Source organism: Kogia breviceps, chromosome X (genome assembly GCF_026419965.1).
Source record: "Kogia breviceps isolate mKogBre1 chromosome X, mKogBre1 haplotype 1, whole genome shotgun sequence".
Classification (NCBI taxonomy): domain Eukaryota; kingdom Metazoa; phylum Chordata; class Mammalia; order Artiodactyla; family Physeteridae; genus Kogia; species Kogia breviceps.
The window spans coordinates 28,071,873-28,089,724 of NC_081330.1; the positions used below are offsets into that span (position 1 = coordinate 28,071,873).

At 46.4% G+C, this 17,852-nt stretch overlaps 1 protein-coding gene across 12 annotated transcripts in view; it reads left to right on the forward strand.

Annotated features, from left to right (window-relative positions):
• Positions 1-10,628, forward strand: part of SEPTIN6 (septin 6) — a 72,593-nt gene extending 61,965 nt beyond the window's left edge. For 5 of the 12 annotated variants that reach the window (XM_067022853.1, XM_067022846.1, XM_067022852.1 and 2 more), the window contains 2 exons: positions 484-674; positions 9,598-10,628. In XM_067022853.1, the coding sequence (XP_066878954.1) occupies positions 484-674; positions 9,598-9,607 (201 nt within the window). In that variant the 3' untranslated portion in view covers positions 9,608-10,628. Of the gene's footprint in view, positions 1-483; positions 675-1,471; positions 1,639-7,567 lie in introns of those variants that run through there. The other 7 variants (XM_067022850.1, XM_067022849.1, XM_067022851.1 and 4 more) reach the window with 3 other exon arrangements.
• The last annotated feature ends 7,224 nt before the right edge of the window (positions 10,629-17,852 follow it).

Here is a 17,852-nt window from a genome sequence, read left to right on the forward strand (position 1 = left end):
GTAGACCTTGGGCAAATTCCTTAACTTCTCATACTTTCTGTTTCCTTATAAAATGCAGACAATAACAGAATCTACCTCATGGGGTTGTGATGATTAAATGAGTTAATACATATAAAGGGCTTATAAAAGTCAGTGCCTGGCCTATAATAAGCACTCAATAAATGTTCTATATTATCACTGATGTTATTTTTATCCATATGTAGTAACTGTGGGACTCTTTTAAATCAAATGCTTGATTAAGCAGAATGCGCACGGTTCTCTGACCATATTCCGGAGCAGAAACAGAGGTGAAATGGCGGGAGAGAACTATCCAGAACATGGTGCCCTTTGGTGCCATCATAGCCATCTGTGGCAGAAATGTCTCGTCAGGTCCCAGGGTCCTGAGGGTCGCAAGCCTGCCTGTCCCCACCCCACCCCACCCCCGGGCTCAGCTGGGATCTGCTCACAGGGGGTCCCCCCAAACTCCCTGTGCTTCCCTGCCAGCTGCATGAGAAGTTTGACCGTCTGAAGAAACTACACCAGGACGAGAAGAAGAAACTGGAGGATAAGAAGAAATCCCTAGATGACGAAGTGAACGCTTTCAAACAGAGAAAGACGGCAGCTGAGCTGCTCCAGTCCCAGGGCTCCCAGGCTGGAGGCTCACAGACTCTGAAAAGAGACAAAGAGAAGAAGAAGTAAGTAGTGGGCTGCTCTGGGGCGAGGGGCTCTCTTCCCTCCTGCTCGTCCCCTCAAGGCGATGACCGAGGCCAGCTGTGGGCTGATCTCGGTGTCCCCACTGGACGTTCGGATTCCCTGAGTTTGGGGAGCTGAGAGTAGGGGAGGGCGGAGTGTGGCCCCAGAGGCCCAGCCCCTCTGCTTGGCCCACTTGGGAAAATGCTGCAAACTCAAGGTAGGAGGAGGGGGGAGGGAAAGGGGGAGGAAAAGCAAAAGGAATGTGAGACGGGAGGAAACAATGAGAAGCTGCAAAGTTACAGGGAAAAGATGAACAGAAAGAAGTGCAGAGAGAGGGTAGCAGGAGCCTCTGGGCACCCTCTTCCCCCCGGGAGGTTGGAGCCGATCCAGCTCACAGGCCTCTGCTCGCTTGTCCTAGGTCTAAGGTGGTTCACCTCTCCATGCATGGAGCCCCCCCTCGCGCCCCCCCCCCCTTCAGTTCTCACGGCTGCGGCCAACAGAGTTCAAGTGCTGCTGCTGAAGGCTGCAACCTGGTCCTGATTTCTCACCCCTTCCGGTCCCTCCCTCTTGGCTGCTTGGTTGTTCCCAGCCTGGGGTACCAGGGACTTGGTGGGGAACCCTCAGATGCTAGTATCGTCCGCGGGCACCACCCTCCACCCCGGGGGTGACTGTACAGTCCATCTGTCTCCCCTGGCGTTTGGTGAGGCAGGGTAGCATGAGCTCTTGGTTACCATGTGGGTCAGTATCCCTGATCCAAGCCCAGGCCTTGCTTGCTGAAGTTATCCGTCCCTTATCTCAGAACCAGAGAAGAGAAGAGCATTTCCGATGGGACCTGTACAACACCAGGAAAACATCCGGTGGTCCCTTGTGCTCTAGTTGTTTGTGCAGTGTGACTGGAGGAGCCCTCATCTGCAGTGTCAAGCAGTGTCCTTACTAAAGCGGCCCGAGGATCTGAAACATGTCCCTGGTCATTGCCTTCTGTTCTTAGCCACTTGTTGCTGGACTCAACTATTCAACTATTGGATATTTGCCAGAAGGCGGAAACATCCTTTCCTCTGTGCCTGGCTTATCACTTAAGGGTAAAACAGTACGACATTTCACCAACAATAAAATACAACAGTAAACGATCTTATATTTAAAGGCACTCAGTTTTGCCATCTGAATATTCTTTTTTCAAAAGTGTAATTTGGGTATTTTCACCAGTTAGTCCAGAGATTGTTACAGAATCACACTATAGGTCAAAGTCACAGACTAACTTTTTGTGGCATTACCTGATAGATAAAGTTCAAGTAGCCCTAAGAAAGCCTCTTTGGACGCACTGTCTATTAACTGACTTGCGTTAGTTGCACCAGCAGGAATGGATTCCTATTTTTAAGATCAGAAAAGTCTAAATTTGTCTCCCGGCTCTAACCTGCTGCCTTCATAGTCCTGTGGTGTTTGTTAACTCAGTGCCTGGGGCAGTTTCACAGCCTGCTGGCAGGAATTAGGAGATACATTTGTTGGGACCCCACTGACACTCAACTATAAATAGTCCCTATTGAGCTGTTCAGTGGCAGTTCCTCCCAGACCAGGCTTTCTCCTCGTTGCCCTCAATTAACTGGCTGCCACCCCACCCCCAGGCAGAGGACCCCCACATGGGGAGACATGTCTCTCCAGTCTCCAGGAGTATTTGGAGTTGGTGATGGCACCCTTTTCCAATTTTGAGATGGGTGAAAACCTCATGGGCACGAGGCATCTCCTATTAACGAGAGAGCCTGACAAACCAGCCTGTCCTCTTCCATATTTCCAGATATATAAGTGGCCCCAGGTGTGGGCTTTTTATGTAATTCCCTGAATAGTTGGCTAACCTCTGGAAGACCCATCATTAGACCCGTGTCACTCGTCCCGTGGTGATGTTGGAGGGCGGGAGTTGAGGGCGGAAGTAGGGGTAAGAAGCATTTCTTCTTGAGAGGTGGTGATGGGATCTAATAAGAGTCGCATACTGAGAACTTCCTTTGGCTGCCCTTAAAGAGGTTAAGAAAGAGTACCGGTGTTTCGGGGGTCCCTACCAGCACACCCTCCCTTCTTCCCCTCTCCTCCTAATCTCCTTTGACCTCTAACTCTTCATTGTTTGTGTCAACTCATAATATTTGATTTTTCCCCAAGCTCACTCCATCTTCATCAGCTTTTACTGTTTTACAGTTAACTCTGCTGTTTGCTGCATGCTGCATGAGACCCAGGGTCCTGGTAAGCTTTATTAACTCTAAATAGAACTGGCAGTGGCTTCTAGAACACATCTCCCCAAATCCCACCTCCTGCCCGACACACATTTCTAATATCAAAGAAGCTGCTTCGTTGTTCTAGCTGGTATTCTCTTGTGACTTACAATATGAAGAAATAGACTGGTGTGATTTCAAGTATACGCGTGGCAATGTTTGCCTTCCTGATTGAAAGTGGGGTGTTTGCAGACTTTTGCTGCTAGAACAGCCAGGTAGCGTAGGTAGATCCTGTGATCAATGTTTGAAGTTTCAATTTTGGCCATTTTTTTTTCTGAAGGCGCCTTCATCATTACTTTCAAAATTAACTAAACTGCTGTGACGAGGGGAACTGTTGAGTTCACAAGCCCTGTCCTGCAACATCATGGTTCAGCCTTGGCGCCCAGGTTTGGGAATGTTTTGAGCCAACGGAAACTTGCTTCTCTGTTTCCCTCTGGTGGCTGTTTCTTACCCGAGGGGTTCAAGTTCTCTAATTTCGTTTGGCCCCCAAAGCTATAATAAAAGTGGAAGAAAATGAAGGTTCTCAGATATTATAGAATATTGAATTCTACAAGTACCAGCTTCATGAACACCTTTGATAAGTAGGTAAGCAGGTAACCGTTGGTAAGATGGCTTCCTCGGGGCTAGGTGTTGTGTCTGCAGGAGGGCATAAAGCAGCCCCTGGCGTCACATAGTTTACACGTTGGTGATAGCGATGATTAAGCTGCTTCTATCTTTTTAACTAGACTCAGTGAGTGGGGAGGAACATAAATATTTTAAATCTAACATACTTAGGCTTATTACCATTGTTAAACTTTACCATAGAAACTTTCAAACAGGAACGAGAAAGAAGAGAGAGGACAGTACAACGCAGCCCCATGTACCCACAACACAGCCCCCAAACAACTGTCAACATATGCCAATCCTGTCTTATCTACTGCCCCAAGCCGGCTGGATTACTGCAAAGCAAAACCCATATCATTTCATCTGTAAATACTTCAGCATGTATCTCTAAGAGCTCATGACTCTTAAAAAAAATAAATAACGACAACGCCACCGTTGTCACACCCCCAAGATTTAACAGTTCGTTCACGTAAAATTTCTAGTCAGTGTTCAGAATACCCCAGTTGTCTCATAAATGCCTTTTACATTTGGTTTGTTTGGATCAGGGACTATAAAATATTGAGAAGACTTCTCCCCACTCACCCACGGAATTTATGATTTACATGGAGAGCCTGCTGTTAGTGACCAAACTAATTGCTGCAACTCCTGCACTAGGGACTTTGGGCTGCTGGCAAAACATCCTACTTTCAAGCAGATCCCAAAGAGGAAGTCCATAGAGGCTTCTGAAACATAAGGCCCATGAAATTGGGCCAAAGGAAACAACCCGAAAAGAACAATGAAATGATTTATTGTCTGGCTTGAAGGCAAGTCTTGGAGCCCTGTTAGTTGACTTGAATGAGACAGCAGGTTTCCACCTCGGAAGACTCACAATTCCGAGAGCGTCTGTCCATGGCTGCAGTCCCAGCGCCCGGCGCAGAGGCTGACACTCAGTTCATGTGTATTTTCTTTGCGCCCCCCCCACCGATTTTCAATAAGGACAACAGGAAAGGTGCATCCTGTTCAGTTAGATTTCAGTTAATGAAACCCAAATTAACGCTCTTTTGACACAGTTTGGTTCAGCTTTCCCTGAGTAAATCATTGGTAATAGCCATTACTAAAATGAATCCTGGCAAAACTATAATCAAAGCTATACTTTACAAGTGAGACGCAATTGGCAAACAGTGGGAACAGCCAACCCCGACCCTGGGTAGGTTGGCTTTTTCTGGCATGCTTCTCGCCAGCACACCGCAAAAGCACTTCCAAACCAAATCGGGGAAGGAGGCCTTGGCTTCCTGGGGTCTGAAAGCAGCAAAGGCAACCCGTCCATTCCCCAAAGCCCTCATTTCAGGGGTGGATCACGAAGGCCACCCCTCATTAACTAGAGTGCAGGCAAGAGTGAGGCTTACTGTTCCTTGCTGGTTTTGAAATGGCTTGAGGCACCGCTGCCGGCTGTCTGCGATTGCAAGAGAAACCCTTCCTCTGCGACCCGCACGCAGTTGCAGATGCCGTGTCTCAGTGGTTGCTGGCCCCTTGACCCTTGGTTGGGGGTGCCCGGTGCACGGACGGTACATACGTATCAAAATATTTCAGCCTTCCCATGCAGCCCAGGACATAGGCCGTTGCAGTTTTCTATAGGTTTCTCTTCCCCTAGGAAGTAGACAAAGAAGAAACGTAGAGCTGAGCATTTGTATTACATTTTCATACTATTCAAAGTGTTTTTTCCGTATGGTACCTCATTTTCACATTACAACAGTCCCGTGAGGTAGAGGAGGAAGGGCTAATCTTCAGCTGACAAGGTGAACAAATGGAGGAGTGTGGAATTTAAAGAGACTTGCCAGGGCTCACATAGCGAGGAACAAGAATGCAGAACTCCTAGTTCCTGGTATAAACTGCCATTCGCATGAGTGTGTGTGTGTGTGTGTGTGTAGGTGTGGATGTATTCACTGAGGAAGTGACTGTACAAACATAACTCAGCGTATGCTTTTAACTGTCCCTCCCCAGTATCTTTATTTAATGAGATAAATGTGTTCAGGTAAAAAATAACCAAGGGCTTAGATCCACAGGCAAGGAGTTCTCAGGGACACTGTGGCGTGAAGGAAAGAGTCTTGATCAAGCAGCCAAGGGCTTAGGGCTCTGCGCCTCTTGGTTGTGACTTTCTCTGTGACCTCAGGCAAGTCAGTTGGCTTCACCGTGTTTCTCAGCCTCCTCATATGTCAAACTTGCGTCACAAAGGATAAAGTTTAAATGGGAGAAAGTTCAAAGTGCAGGGTGAACACAAACCAATCATGGATTTCCATGGTTCAGGTTTTCAGGTGACTGGTTGGACCCTAGTGCAGAGCCCAGTTACTGCCCCCAGACACTTCTCAAACAGATCTTGCCCCAGGGGTACCAGGTAGTGGACTGGGACTCTCCGAAGGTGAAACCTCTGTCTCCTCTGCTTTCTCTATGGGGCGAGGCACTCGGTGGTGGCTGAGAGCCTGGCGCGCTGTGCCGTGGCCTGAGGCCATCTGGAGATTTGCTAAAGGTATTCCTCTACGAGGTGTCTGGGTGGGGGGGCACTGGTCTGGACCTAGTAATTAAGAAGAGAGAAGTGTTCTTGTGGCTGTTGATAATTGTTTTGGTAGCTAATGCCACTGTGGTCGCTGCTCAGAGGTGTGTGGGTGAATGAGAGAGAAAGCATGTTCCCAGAAGCCAGTGCAGTAAGGCCTTAAGACCACCTAACACAGCTATATTCTCATTTATCCATTAGTCATCATGACATTTTCTTCTAACCTTTTTTTTTTTTTTTGGACATTAATCCATCATTTATTAACCCAACTTCTGTTTTCATTTTCAGTTTGGGCTTCCTGTAGGCTCCCTTTTCCTGTGCAACAGAGTTGGGCTTCCCTGTCTCTAATTCTTCCCCCCCTTAACATGTCTGGGGGCACAGAACTCGTGCCCTCCCCTCTCTTCCTGCCAAGGTTTATAGAAGCCCGAGAGTCTGAGGATGGCGTCTGGCCTCTGGTCAAGAAGCCGTCAGTCACGTGGTTTAAAGATGCATCCTGCATCCCAGCGCCCCCAGCCGGCCACTCCCCACTCCATCTTTGCTGGACTGTAACATGTTCAGGGGTCCCACCTGCTCTTCTATACCACCAGCTTCCCTGTCCCAACTCTGGCTGCTGCTTATTTGCATCCAAATAAGCACCAGTCAGCACGGCTTCCCCCATTAGTCCGCAGTCACTTGGCTTCCCCAACCATCCCTCAGTCCCCAACAGAGGAGCCGCAGCCTCTTCTCAGAGGGTTCCAGAAGGAGAATCTTTTGGTGCCTTTTCCTTCTGGCCTGTCAGCCCAGCCCTTTCCAGTTTTGATTTACTCAAGATAATTGCACTCAAGCTGTGTTAAAAATCTGGAACGCGTTTACTTAACAGCCAGCCCTTCCCAGACAACACGACTGCTGAAAGAAAGCAGCATAAATGTCTCCTCTCTGTGATTCTGAGTACCCCAGAGATGCAGAAGGCAGAATAAACCTGAATATTAGTACCACCCTAGTGTCTTACGGAATCGTTATGGAGGTGTCTCAGCACCTCCTCTGTCATTTCCCTTAGGATGCCACACCATCCCAATAAGGCAGGGCCAGTAGCGGGTATAATCATCCCCTGTCACAAACTGCTAAACTGAGGGGTCAAAGAATCAGTGTTTTCAGTTTTGCTCTGATGAATCTTCCAGTCTATTTGGTGAACGTGATGATGAGTTTCAATCTGTATCTTGCGCGTGCCCCACAGTAAGAAGAGGTGAGATTGTCAGTTGGAGAGGAGAAAAGAGGTGGTGCGCCTTGGGAGGTCCCTAACTTTGTCTCCAGTCTAAGGATTTGGTATTTTAAAAATCTTTCAGCCCTGATTTGTATGATGGGGCCCATCCGAGAGTGGCTTTGGGAGCCCCTTTGAAGTTGAGAGCCCTCCATTGTCAGGGCCATGAGGCACAGTGGCCTTCGGTGTTTGGCCAGTGAGAGAGACAGAGAGCGGGAGTGACCTGGCAACGATCTGTGGCTAACACGCCGTTTCTCTGCCCTTCCTTTGCAGTAATCCATGGCTGTGTACTGAATAGTATTCCCTGCTACAGCTGGACTGGACTCCATTTAGCCTTTTAAGCCAAGGTTCCTATTGTAACTGACAGCTTTCCTTTGGAGCGCCCGGCAGCTGGGTCCCACTTCAAGCCCCACCTCTTCTTTTGATTTCTGCCTCACAGTCCCACTGGCACTGACCATGACTTTCTTCGTTTTTATTTTTGAGGGTTTGGGTTTTTTTTTTTTTTTTTTGGTCACTTTCTTTCGAAACACACAAGGCTATGCGAAATTTTCAGGCCTTTTTGAAGTATTGAGAATGGGAGGGAGGTTTTCTCTTCAATACTAGATAATGACAGGAAGCAAAAAGCAGAAAAAACAAAAAGCAAACAAATGCACACACTTTATCTTTTCTTGTTGGCAAAGCAAGAGTGCAGTTTTGATTTGTATTGTTTGGTGAGTCACTGATCGGTGAGTGGCCAGAAGCAAGTAAGAAGGGGGTGCTGCGAAAGCATAAGCTAGTTTCTTGAGAAAATCCAAGTCACACAGTGGAGCATTTTAGGAGACCCTGTGCTCAGAGATTTAAAAAAACAAAAAAGCTTGGGTACTCAGCCAGTAGCTCAGGGAGATGCTAGGCTAGGGCTGTCAGGTCTCCTTGGGAAAGGCTGGTCATTTGCAGCTTTGATGTTTCTGTGACCAGTTTCACGGCTGCTTCCCAAGAATCCCAAACTTAAACAACGAATCGGTCTCCATCCGCAGTAATTATTTGCATTACAAATCGGAAGCTCCCTCATTTGCATTTGTTTACAGATTAACTACTTGAGGCTCGAGGAGCTCAGAAAACTTCAAAAGGTATTAAAGCCACCCAGCCTTTGAGAGACCTTCAGAGACTAGGCAGGAATTTTGTATGAAGGGAGACATTTTGGTCCAGAAGTCAGATAGGACCCACTTTCTTGTAAGAGGAAATTGAGGCCCCGAGAAATGAAGAGACTTGCCAGACGCCCCAGTCCTGTTTCATGGCAGAAGCCAGGCTAAATTCAGCGTCTCCTGAGTCCCGAGCCATTTTACAAATGGACTCAATGTGTTCACGTATGTTCCTGGAGACAAGTCTTTTGATGTTCAGGAGAAAATGAATAGTTAGTATTAGAGGGCCTTTGAGGTTTTTATCTCGTAGGAAAAGAAAATATTCGAGGATGGGGTGGGTAGGGACAGGCAAAGCAGAGGACTCTAGGCCAGCTCCTGAACTGAGCACTTCCGCTGACGATAAGAGTCACAGGCACCTGTTAGCTGCTCAGCTTTCCTGGGAGTCTGGAATGGGGCGTGCGGATGCGGATGTTTAACAGGTGCCCTAGATGATCCTTGTCATCAAGGGAGTTTGGTAAACAAAAATCTACCCTGTGAGTGAACATGAGACCTTTAGAAAGTCAACCAAGGCTATTAAAAGAATTAAAATGCTTATTTTATTGGGTAGCTTGTCTCACTGTAGGCGGAAAGGTTTTCTTCTTTCTTCAGTGAAAAGACTTTTTAAGTGGTACAGTTATTACTAGTTTAAAAATTACTGTAAGTACTCTGTTTACTTCTGGTGAAACAAGACCAGTCGTTAGAAATGGTCTGTGTCCGGCTCCACCCCCACCCCAACCGAGACCGGAATAGAATGGTTTTCTTGAAAAATCCCCATGTGCGCACACACACACCTCTCATGTCTCTTAAGCCAAGAAGTTTGCTTTTCCTAGCTGCAGTACAGATCACCTTTTTTGTTGTTTATGTTTTAATTATTTGGCATTCACCTGTGGCTGTTAATATGTGCTCTCTCTGTTTTTTTTTTTTAAAAAAAAATTAAAACAAGAAGCTTTTAACTGGTGTGTGGTGTTCTTAAAACCTTCTCAGCAGATTTCCCGGTGGTGATGGTCCATCAGTGACCCCATTTCTCACCTGTCTTCTCCAAGTATACTCTGTGCTACCTCACACTTCCCTCACCCTGTCTTAACTTTGAATATCCTTTTTCTTTAGCTAATTTCATGTTTTCTTTCTTTCTCTCTCCCTCTCCAGCTTTTTTTAATCTTGTCTTCAGCAGCTGCACTAAGTCTAAAGGAGAAGACTGCCATTATAGAAGAGTTAGGGTTCCATATTGTCTCAAATCAGAAGCCAACCAATTCCCTCTCCCTCCAAAGCGCGTGCGCATACACACACACACACACACACACACACACACACACCACACAACAAGTGTTCATTGTGTCCCTGTGTCCAGGCAAGACGCTCTCTCCCGACTTACATGGTATTTTAAATGGAAGTGTCTTGTCCTAACCTAACAAGGCAGGAAAAAAAGAACCATCGGAGCTGGAGAATGGACCAAATGTAACCTCAGAGAGACAACTGCAGGACGACTCACCCAAGTGTAAGTGACTGAGGCAGGAGACCTCAGCTGTGGGTGTGGAAGTACTGTTCACAAGTTTTCGTTTGAGTTTTCTGTTTTTCAACACCAGTTCTCCGGTTCAATGGGTTGACTGTCCACGGCCACTATTAAAACATTTCTGAATATGGACGAGAAAGTCAAGCAACATTCATATCTTCTTCAGCATTCACAGACCTTCTGCAGACCCCCCAGCAAGTGGGGGAAGTGGATCTACTAACTCTCAGGTGGAGAAGGGAGAGTCGGGGGAGTTTTAAGCTTAGTGAGGGCAAAATGACTCCATTCAACCTTCCAAGGCCAGTTGGGGTTTTGAGAGAAGTTTCTGCTCAACTTGGGATCTGGAGGGAGAGCTTTGATGTTGATAAATCTGCCTTGAATTCATTGGTTTAACTTGCATCAAAATACCATGTGAGTGTTCTCATTCCCATATATCCCTACAACGATTGCCGTAACACTGTCCTGTGTCTCTTGAGAGAGCCTCTTTGCATGTTTTCCAGTCTGTTTTTCCTTTCTTCTCCTTTGTTCTTTTTGCTCAGAGATGTGACCAGTCATTGGCCCTCTGGGGCTTTCATTCGCCAGGAGAAACATCCCGAAACCAGCACTGTTTAGCTTGATACCTTTCTTAATGTCCATGTCAATTTTCAATAAAATTCAAAGAAATGCTCAACGGCTGTGTGATCATTAGGTGATGGGCCCACCGCGGTTTGCCTTAGGAGTGGGTGGCTTCCTTTCAAAGGGGGTGACTGAGGGGCTCAGGGAGGCACCATCAGCCAGTTTGCAACCTTCCTGGGTAGGCTGCTGGGCTTGAAATTTCCATGGGGTGAGGTGGAGGTGAGCAGGAAGTCCTTTACTTTTCCTTCATTAGCATGGACTTAACTGGTCTGTTGAGCTCATCATCTTCCGGGATAATAAATAGATGGAGAAAGCGGAGTGCCAGACCCTACAGAATAAGAAGATTCAGGTGAGTTTTAATTCCAGAAGGAAAAGAACTCTGCGCTGCATGTCTTCTCTTATTTAATACTGTGATGTGAGCATCCCTAAAATTCATGGATATGACTTGAAAAGCCTTCTATAGATAGGGTCTGCTAGGGAGAGAATCCTCCTTGTCCCTGCCAGCGTTAAAGTGGGCAAGAGGGAGAGTGGTCAGTTTTCATAATTCTGGTCGCTGTCGAGGTGGGGTTTCCTTCCCTCAGCTTCATTTCCCGAATGGCCAGATGCTGGAGACCGGAGGGTGGTCGATACCCTCTTCGAACGGAGGCCTGGAGGCCACTGAGGGGGGGTACCAGGGGAAACGACACTGGCCTGCGTCTGCGCAGCTCGCACACTAGGGGGCAGCCGAGCGGGAACAACGCTTGACTGTGACGTCACCGAGCACCGGCAGGCACTGAAGTGTGGAAAAATACCGGCTCTGGAGCCAGACAGACTCGCCAGCTGTGTATGCTCTGGGGCAAGTTGTGGTCAAAACTTCCCTGTAAAAGAAGAATATCAGTAACTCCCTTGCAGGGTGATTGCGAAGGTTCCGTGAGCTAATGTAAATTAAAGATCTGGGTGTTCACTAAACGGAATCCCTGTTAAGGATGGAGTTTCCTCTTTACTAGAAAGAAGTATCTTAGGTTCTTCCAATCCACGGTTTCTCAACCTCAGCACTATAGTCTTCTGAGGCCAGATAATTCTTTGCTGTGGAGGCTGTCCTGTGCACTGTAGCATCCCTACCCACTAGATGTCAGTAGCACGCTATACCATCCCATCCCCAGGTGTGACAACCAAAACTGTCTCCAGATAATGCTAAATGTCCCCTGGAGGGCAAAATCGCCCCAAACAGAACCATTGCTCTAGGGCAGGGGCCGACAAACTTTTTCTGTAAAAGGCCAGCTGGTAACTAACTATCTTAGGCTTTGCAGGCCACGTAGTCTCTGCAACTATTCAACTGTTAACTATAGAACAAAACCAGCCATTGATAATATGTAAAAGGATGAACGTGACTGTGTGCCAATAAAAGTTCATTTGGGACACTGAAATTTGAATTTCACGTGTGGGTTTCATTGTCACATGTTCTGAATTATTATTTTGATTTTTTCCAACCATTTAAAACGTAAAGACCACTCTTAGCACGAGGGTCATAGAAATGCAGGCAGACGGACTGGATTTGGCCTGTGGGCCACGGTTTGCTGACCCCACCTCTAATGCATTTTGGTGCTTGTCCGATGCCTCAGCGAGCCTAAAGGTGTTAGAAGTGACTGGCTGGGGACTTCCCTGGTGGTGCAGTGGTTAAGACTCCACCTGCCAATGCAGGGGACACGGGTTGGAGCCCTGGTCCGGGAAGATCCCACATGCCGCGGAGCAACTAAGCCCGTGTACCACAACTACTGAGCCTGTGCTTTAGAGCCGGTGCTCTAGAGCCCGCGAGCCACAACTACTGAGCCCTCATGCCACAACTATTGAAGTCCACGCGCCTAGAGCCCGTGCTCCGCGACGAGAAGCCACCGCAATAAGAAGCCCGCGCACCGCAATGAAGAGTAGCCCCCCGCCCCACCCCGCTCGCTGCAACTAGAGAAAGCCCGCACACAACAACAAGAACCCAACGCAGCCAAAAAGAAATAAAATAAATTTATTTTTTTAAAAAAGTGACTGGCTGGTCAAAAGAAATCAGAAATGAAGATAAATGGCTGATGTTTTGGGGCTTCCCTGGTGGCACAGTGGTTGAGAATCCGCCTGCCGATGCAGGAGACACGGGTTCGTGCCCTGGTCCGGGAAGATCCCACATGCCGCGGAGCAACTAAGCCCGTGAGCCATGGCCGCTAGGCCTGCGCGTCCGGAGCCTGTGCTCCGCAACGGGAGAGGCCACAACAGTGAGAGGCCCGCATACCGCAAAAAAAAAAAAAAAAAAAAGGCTGATGTTTTAATGCAACTTAGTGGGGAAATGGGTTTGATTACCTAAAATTTGCATATAGTTTTGCTAGAGCATAGATGGGGGCAAAGGTCTGCTGGGGCTCTGAGAGCCAGTTCCTGGGGCCCTGCTGAGCAGTGAGAAGGCCAACTACTTCTAGGGACAGAACCAGGCCGCTAATACCCTCAGAAAGGCTGAGCAAACTGGGCTCCAGTTGTAAGCACGGAGGTTAAGCAGTGTCCTTTTGTCTTCAAAATGCCCCCGCTCGGGGAGATTCATCCCTTTGCTAAAAGGACAGTTTTCTTGCAAGGCCATTCTTTTAAAATGAGGGCACCTCTTGAAAGACTTTTGCATTAGAACAGTTGATACCTCACGTTGGCTTTGCCACCTGGACCTACTACCTTCCATCAATGTCCAGCCAGGTCCTGTACTATCTCTTAGCTTGTTTGGCTGGGACTTTAGAAAGTCCCTGCCCTCAGCTCAATACCTATAAAAATTATATGTATATTTGTTATGTATAGGATTGGGGACAAACTTCTTATCTTGGTTTTAGGCTCAATGAAATTATTTTTTCTTAATCAAATGATAAGGGTGTATTGGACACCACCCATGGATTTGGTCCAGTGCCGTCTGCTATGGGGGATACTTTGCATGAGATCAGTTAGACACTGCTCTTGAGGAACTTTCAGACTGGCCCTATCTTATCTACTCAACCATATTTTCCAATACTTCCTAATAGCCGTTTCCATTCCAGTCCATTCAGTCTCTGCACAGGCCTCTCCCTGAGTTATGCAAACTACTTGTTGACATTATCTGAAATATCCTCTACTGATTTAAATCCTGCCTTTGAGGCTCAGGCCTACCTTCTCCTTGAAGCCCTTCTTGACCCCATTCACCTATCTTGATCTCTTCTTCCTTTTCTAACCTCCTGGCTGAAATTTTATAATCTTCTCTGATTCTCGTTTGAGGGACTTCGTTCCTCAAGAGAGGTTAAGCTTCCTAAGGGTAGGAACATCATTTCACAGCCCCCCAGAGGGCCAGGAAAGTGCTGGACACACAATAAAAAGTGATTAAGAGGTAGCTAGATTGAGATTCTTCACCAATGTAGGGAACTATTGAACTTCTGAAACATTTAATTTTGAAATTAAGTTACAAGAATAATACCAAGTATATCCACATGCTCTTGACCCAGATGCACCAACTGATAATATTTTGCCCCATTTGCTTTCTCATTTATACTCAGGCTCTCTCTGTATCTAGATAGATAGAGATACAGACTATTTTTTTCTGAACCATTTGAAGGTAATTTACATGTATCATGGCCCTTTACCCCTAAATATTCCAGTGGGTATTTCCTAAAAATAAGGATATTCTCTTACATAGCCACAGTCACCAACTTCAGTAAATTTAATATTATTACACTACTTTAATCTATTGAATAGTATACTTTACAGCAATTTTTCTTGCCATATAAGATTGGCTCTAGGATCACCCATTGTGTCCTGTTTCTTTAGTCTCCTTTAATCTGAAACAGCCTTTGTCTTTCCATGACATTGATATTTTTGAACTCCCATTTAAAAAATAGACTGGGGCTTCCCTGGTGGCGCAGTGGTTGAGAATCCGCCTGCCGATGCAGGAGACACGGGTTCGTGCCCTGGTCCGGGAAGATCCCACATGCCGCGGAGCAACTAAGCCCGTGAGCCATGGCCGCTAGGCCTGCGCGTCCGGAGCCTGTGCTCCGCATTGGGAGAGGCCACAACAGTGAGAGGCCCGCATACCGCAAAAAAAAAAAAAAAAAAAAAAAAAAAAAAATAGACTGTTCTCATTTGGGGGTCAAGGTGTTGCCCAATCTCTGCACTATATAATCACTGTTTTTTCCCCTTCTTTGCTACCAGTAAACAATCTGTGAGGAGAAAGTGTAAGTCCATGCAAACATCCTACTCCTCATCAAACATTTCCCCCTGGATTTAGCATCTATTGGTAATTCTTGCCTGAACCAATCTACAGAATGATGGTTTTCCAACTCCAGCATTCCCTTCATATTTACCAGTCAGCACGTGGTATTCTGTTGTAAGCAAAGGCCCTCCCCTCTCTCTCATTATTTCTTTATCTACTTGGTATCACTGTGGACTTATGACTTCCTATTTTTTCAGTGGCTTATAACTGTCCTTAATAATTTTGGTGCTCAAATTACCGGGATTTGGCCAGCTCCTAGCAATTGCTTTTAGTCCATTTAGTAGCCATTCCTCAAGAGGCTATTGTAGTGCAGAATACTCTGATCAAGAATTTTGGTGATCTAATTTCTGGGTTAGTTTATGAGGGTGGTGCCTAGCCAGGTTCCAGGTTTCCCTCTCATCACGCACCGGCTTCCCCACAGGAAAGGGCAGGGAAGGAAGCTCAGAGCTGTCAGGCTCTGTGTGTTTCATGTAAAAACAGTGGCAGGAGCCTGTGTTAGAACAGAGAAGGATGATGGAGGGGAGGAGGACAGGTGATTACAGGAGTTTTCTGGATTGTTTTAGGATGGCATTGGCTGCTGTTATCACAGCCCCCTCCTACACCTCTCTTCAACCATTATTCCGATAATCTACTTCTGCCTAGGGGTTTCAATTCCTGCTCACTGAGAAAACATCTGTGGTTTGTGAGAAGGGAATAGGCTTGAGATAGGTTGGCTGAAGGCTTTTTTTGATCAGAAGGATTACCAGGGAAAGGTCATGGAGAATCATGGGAATTTTTGTTTTGTTTCCTAGAGATGAAACTGCTTATTCCATAGCAGGATTTACAAATGGACTCCAGCTATGGCTGTTCCAGAACAAATGGCCTCTAACATCAATTTCATTGCCTTTCGCTCTGTAATCCAAATTCACAAGTCAGATTGGAATTATTTGTTCCTGTATGATGGAAGAATTTTCATCCAAGCTGAGAGGAAGGCATTTTTATTTTCTCAACTCTTTTACTAAGAAAGTTGTGTATTTTTTTTAACACTATGGTCTTTTTGGTATAATTATCTGTACTTTTAAAATTAATTAATTATTTTTGGCTGTGTTGGGTCTTTGTTGCTGTGCGTGGGCTTTCTCTAGTTATGGCAAGTGGGGGCTATTCTGTTGCAGTGCGCGGGCTTCTCATTGTTGTAGCTTCTCATTGCAGAGCACGGACTCTAGGCACACAGGCTTCAGTAGTTGTGGCTCTCGGGCTCAGTAGTTGTGGCTCGTGGGCTCTAGAACACAGGCTCAGTAGTTGTGACTCAGTTGCTCCGCGGTATGTGGGATCTTCCCGGACCAGGGCTCGAACCCGTGTCCGCTGCATCGGCAGGCGGATTCTCAACCACTGTGCCACCAGGGAAGTCCTGAAAGCTGTGTATTGATTGCAATGTTGATTTTGATGAAAGTTGGCATCTTAGGCTGAAATTAATCTAACTGTAAAATTACAAATCAGCTTAAAATGTAGGCCCCAAGAAAATGAATTTCACAAGTTTGGGACAACAGAAAGAGCCTTCATTCATTCAATCATTCATTTAATTCAACAAATACCTGTGGAGTTCCTACAGGAGCCAGGTGTAGGTGCTAAAAGCAAGACAGATGAGTTCCTTGTTCTCATGGGGCTGTCACGGGGGGTGGGGAGGAGTCAATTTTTTTTTAAGTTCAAAAGGTGGTACACACTGCAAAGAAAAAAAAAAACAGAGCAATGCAATGGCAAATGACTGGGGGAGCACTGGATGATGAGTCAGGTGACCTAGATTCTGATCTCAGCTTTGCCGGGAATGGTCTCTACAGTCTTCAGCTATCACTACACCTCTCTGGCCTTATTTTTCTCACTCGTGCAGTGATGACTTGAGTTTATGGTCTCTAAGCTTCCTTTCTAGTATCATGTTCTTTGATTTGATGGTTCAAAGACTGTCATCATTTCAATAAACATGAATGCCTATCAGAGTCAAAGACAGCACTCCCTGTGTAATGGGAGAGACAGGCATGGAAATAGATCATTATGAGACAGTGTGAACAATGCTGTAATTTGCTCTTCTCAGTCCAACACATCCCTACACATAAATGTGTCACATAATGAGAAATACATCGTCAAACAAAAGGAGACAGTGGGTCAAAGCTACCTCATCCAACGGTCCTGCTGCCATGGGACATTGAGTTCTGTGCAGGACTATTTCTCGCCACTAACACTGTAATCAGTTCCAGAACAACAGAGAAAACCCAGTTTCTTTTTCCTTTGTATTGACTATACTGAGCACACAGTAGGTGCTGTGTAAATTCCCGCTGACAGACACTCATTTAACTACTTTCATAGCACAGATTGGCAGACAGGGATTGAGGGATCGGGCTGGAGCAGACCCATGGGTCTAGTAATAACGTTTGCCTACAGAGTGATTGAGCCATTTGCTGCTGTGCAGCTTTTAACCCTCTTTTGGGGGCCCCTTTTGCATTTTGTAATATTCTGCACGTTTTAACTTGATACAGTTAATACAGAATTATTTGAAATCGTGATCACTGCTGTGTAAACACGATGCTTGTCAGCAATTGGGATGCAGTATGGATGATAAAAGTGGTTGACTAGAGAAGTGGCGCTGTGGATGATTTTCAAAGTATTTCGTTTTTAGTACTACTTCACAGTAAAATACAAAGCTAATCCTCTGAAGAAAAGGCGCCTCGGAGAGCTGACATTTAAAAAAATAAAAAGGGTAAAATACATTTCAAACCTAAGTCCCTCCCAAAGTACACGGTCCCACTGTCAGAAACCCAGGGAAAAGCGTCAGGCGAGCTACTGCTGCCGAGAATCACCTGTGGGAGTCTTCCAGGGACTTAACAGAACAAGGTTTCCAAGCCTCAGAGAACCTTCCAAAAATCCCCTTCCCGGAGCCCCGCCCCCCGCTTGTTACCATAGTGCGTCAAAGGCCCGTAGTCATCAGAAAAGGGAAAAAAACGTACGTCGCGCGAGACTCTGTGACGGGATTTCGAAGTTAGGGAACAGCCGCGGCGCAAGCGCACTGGCCTCACAACC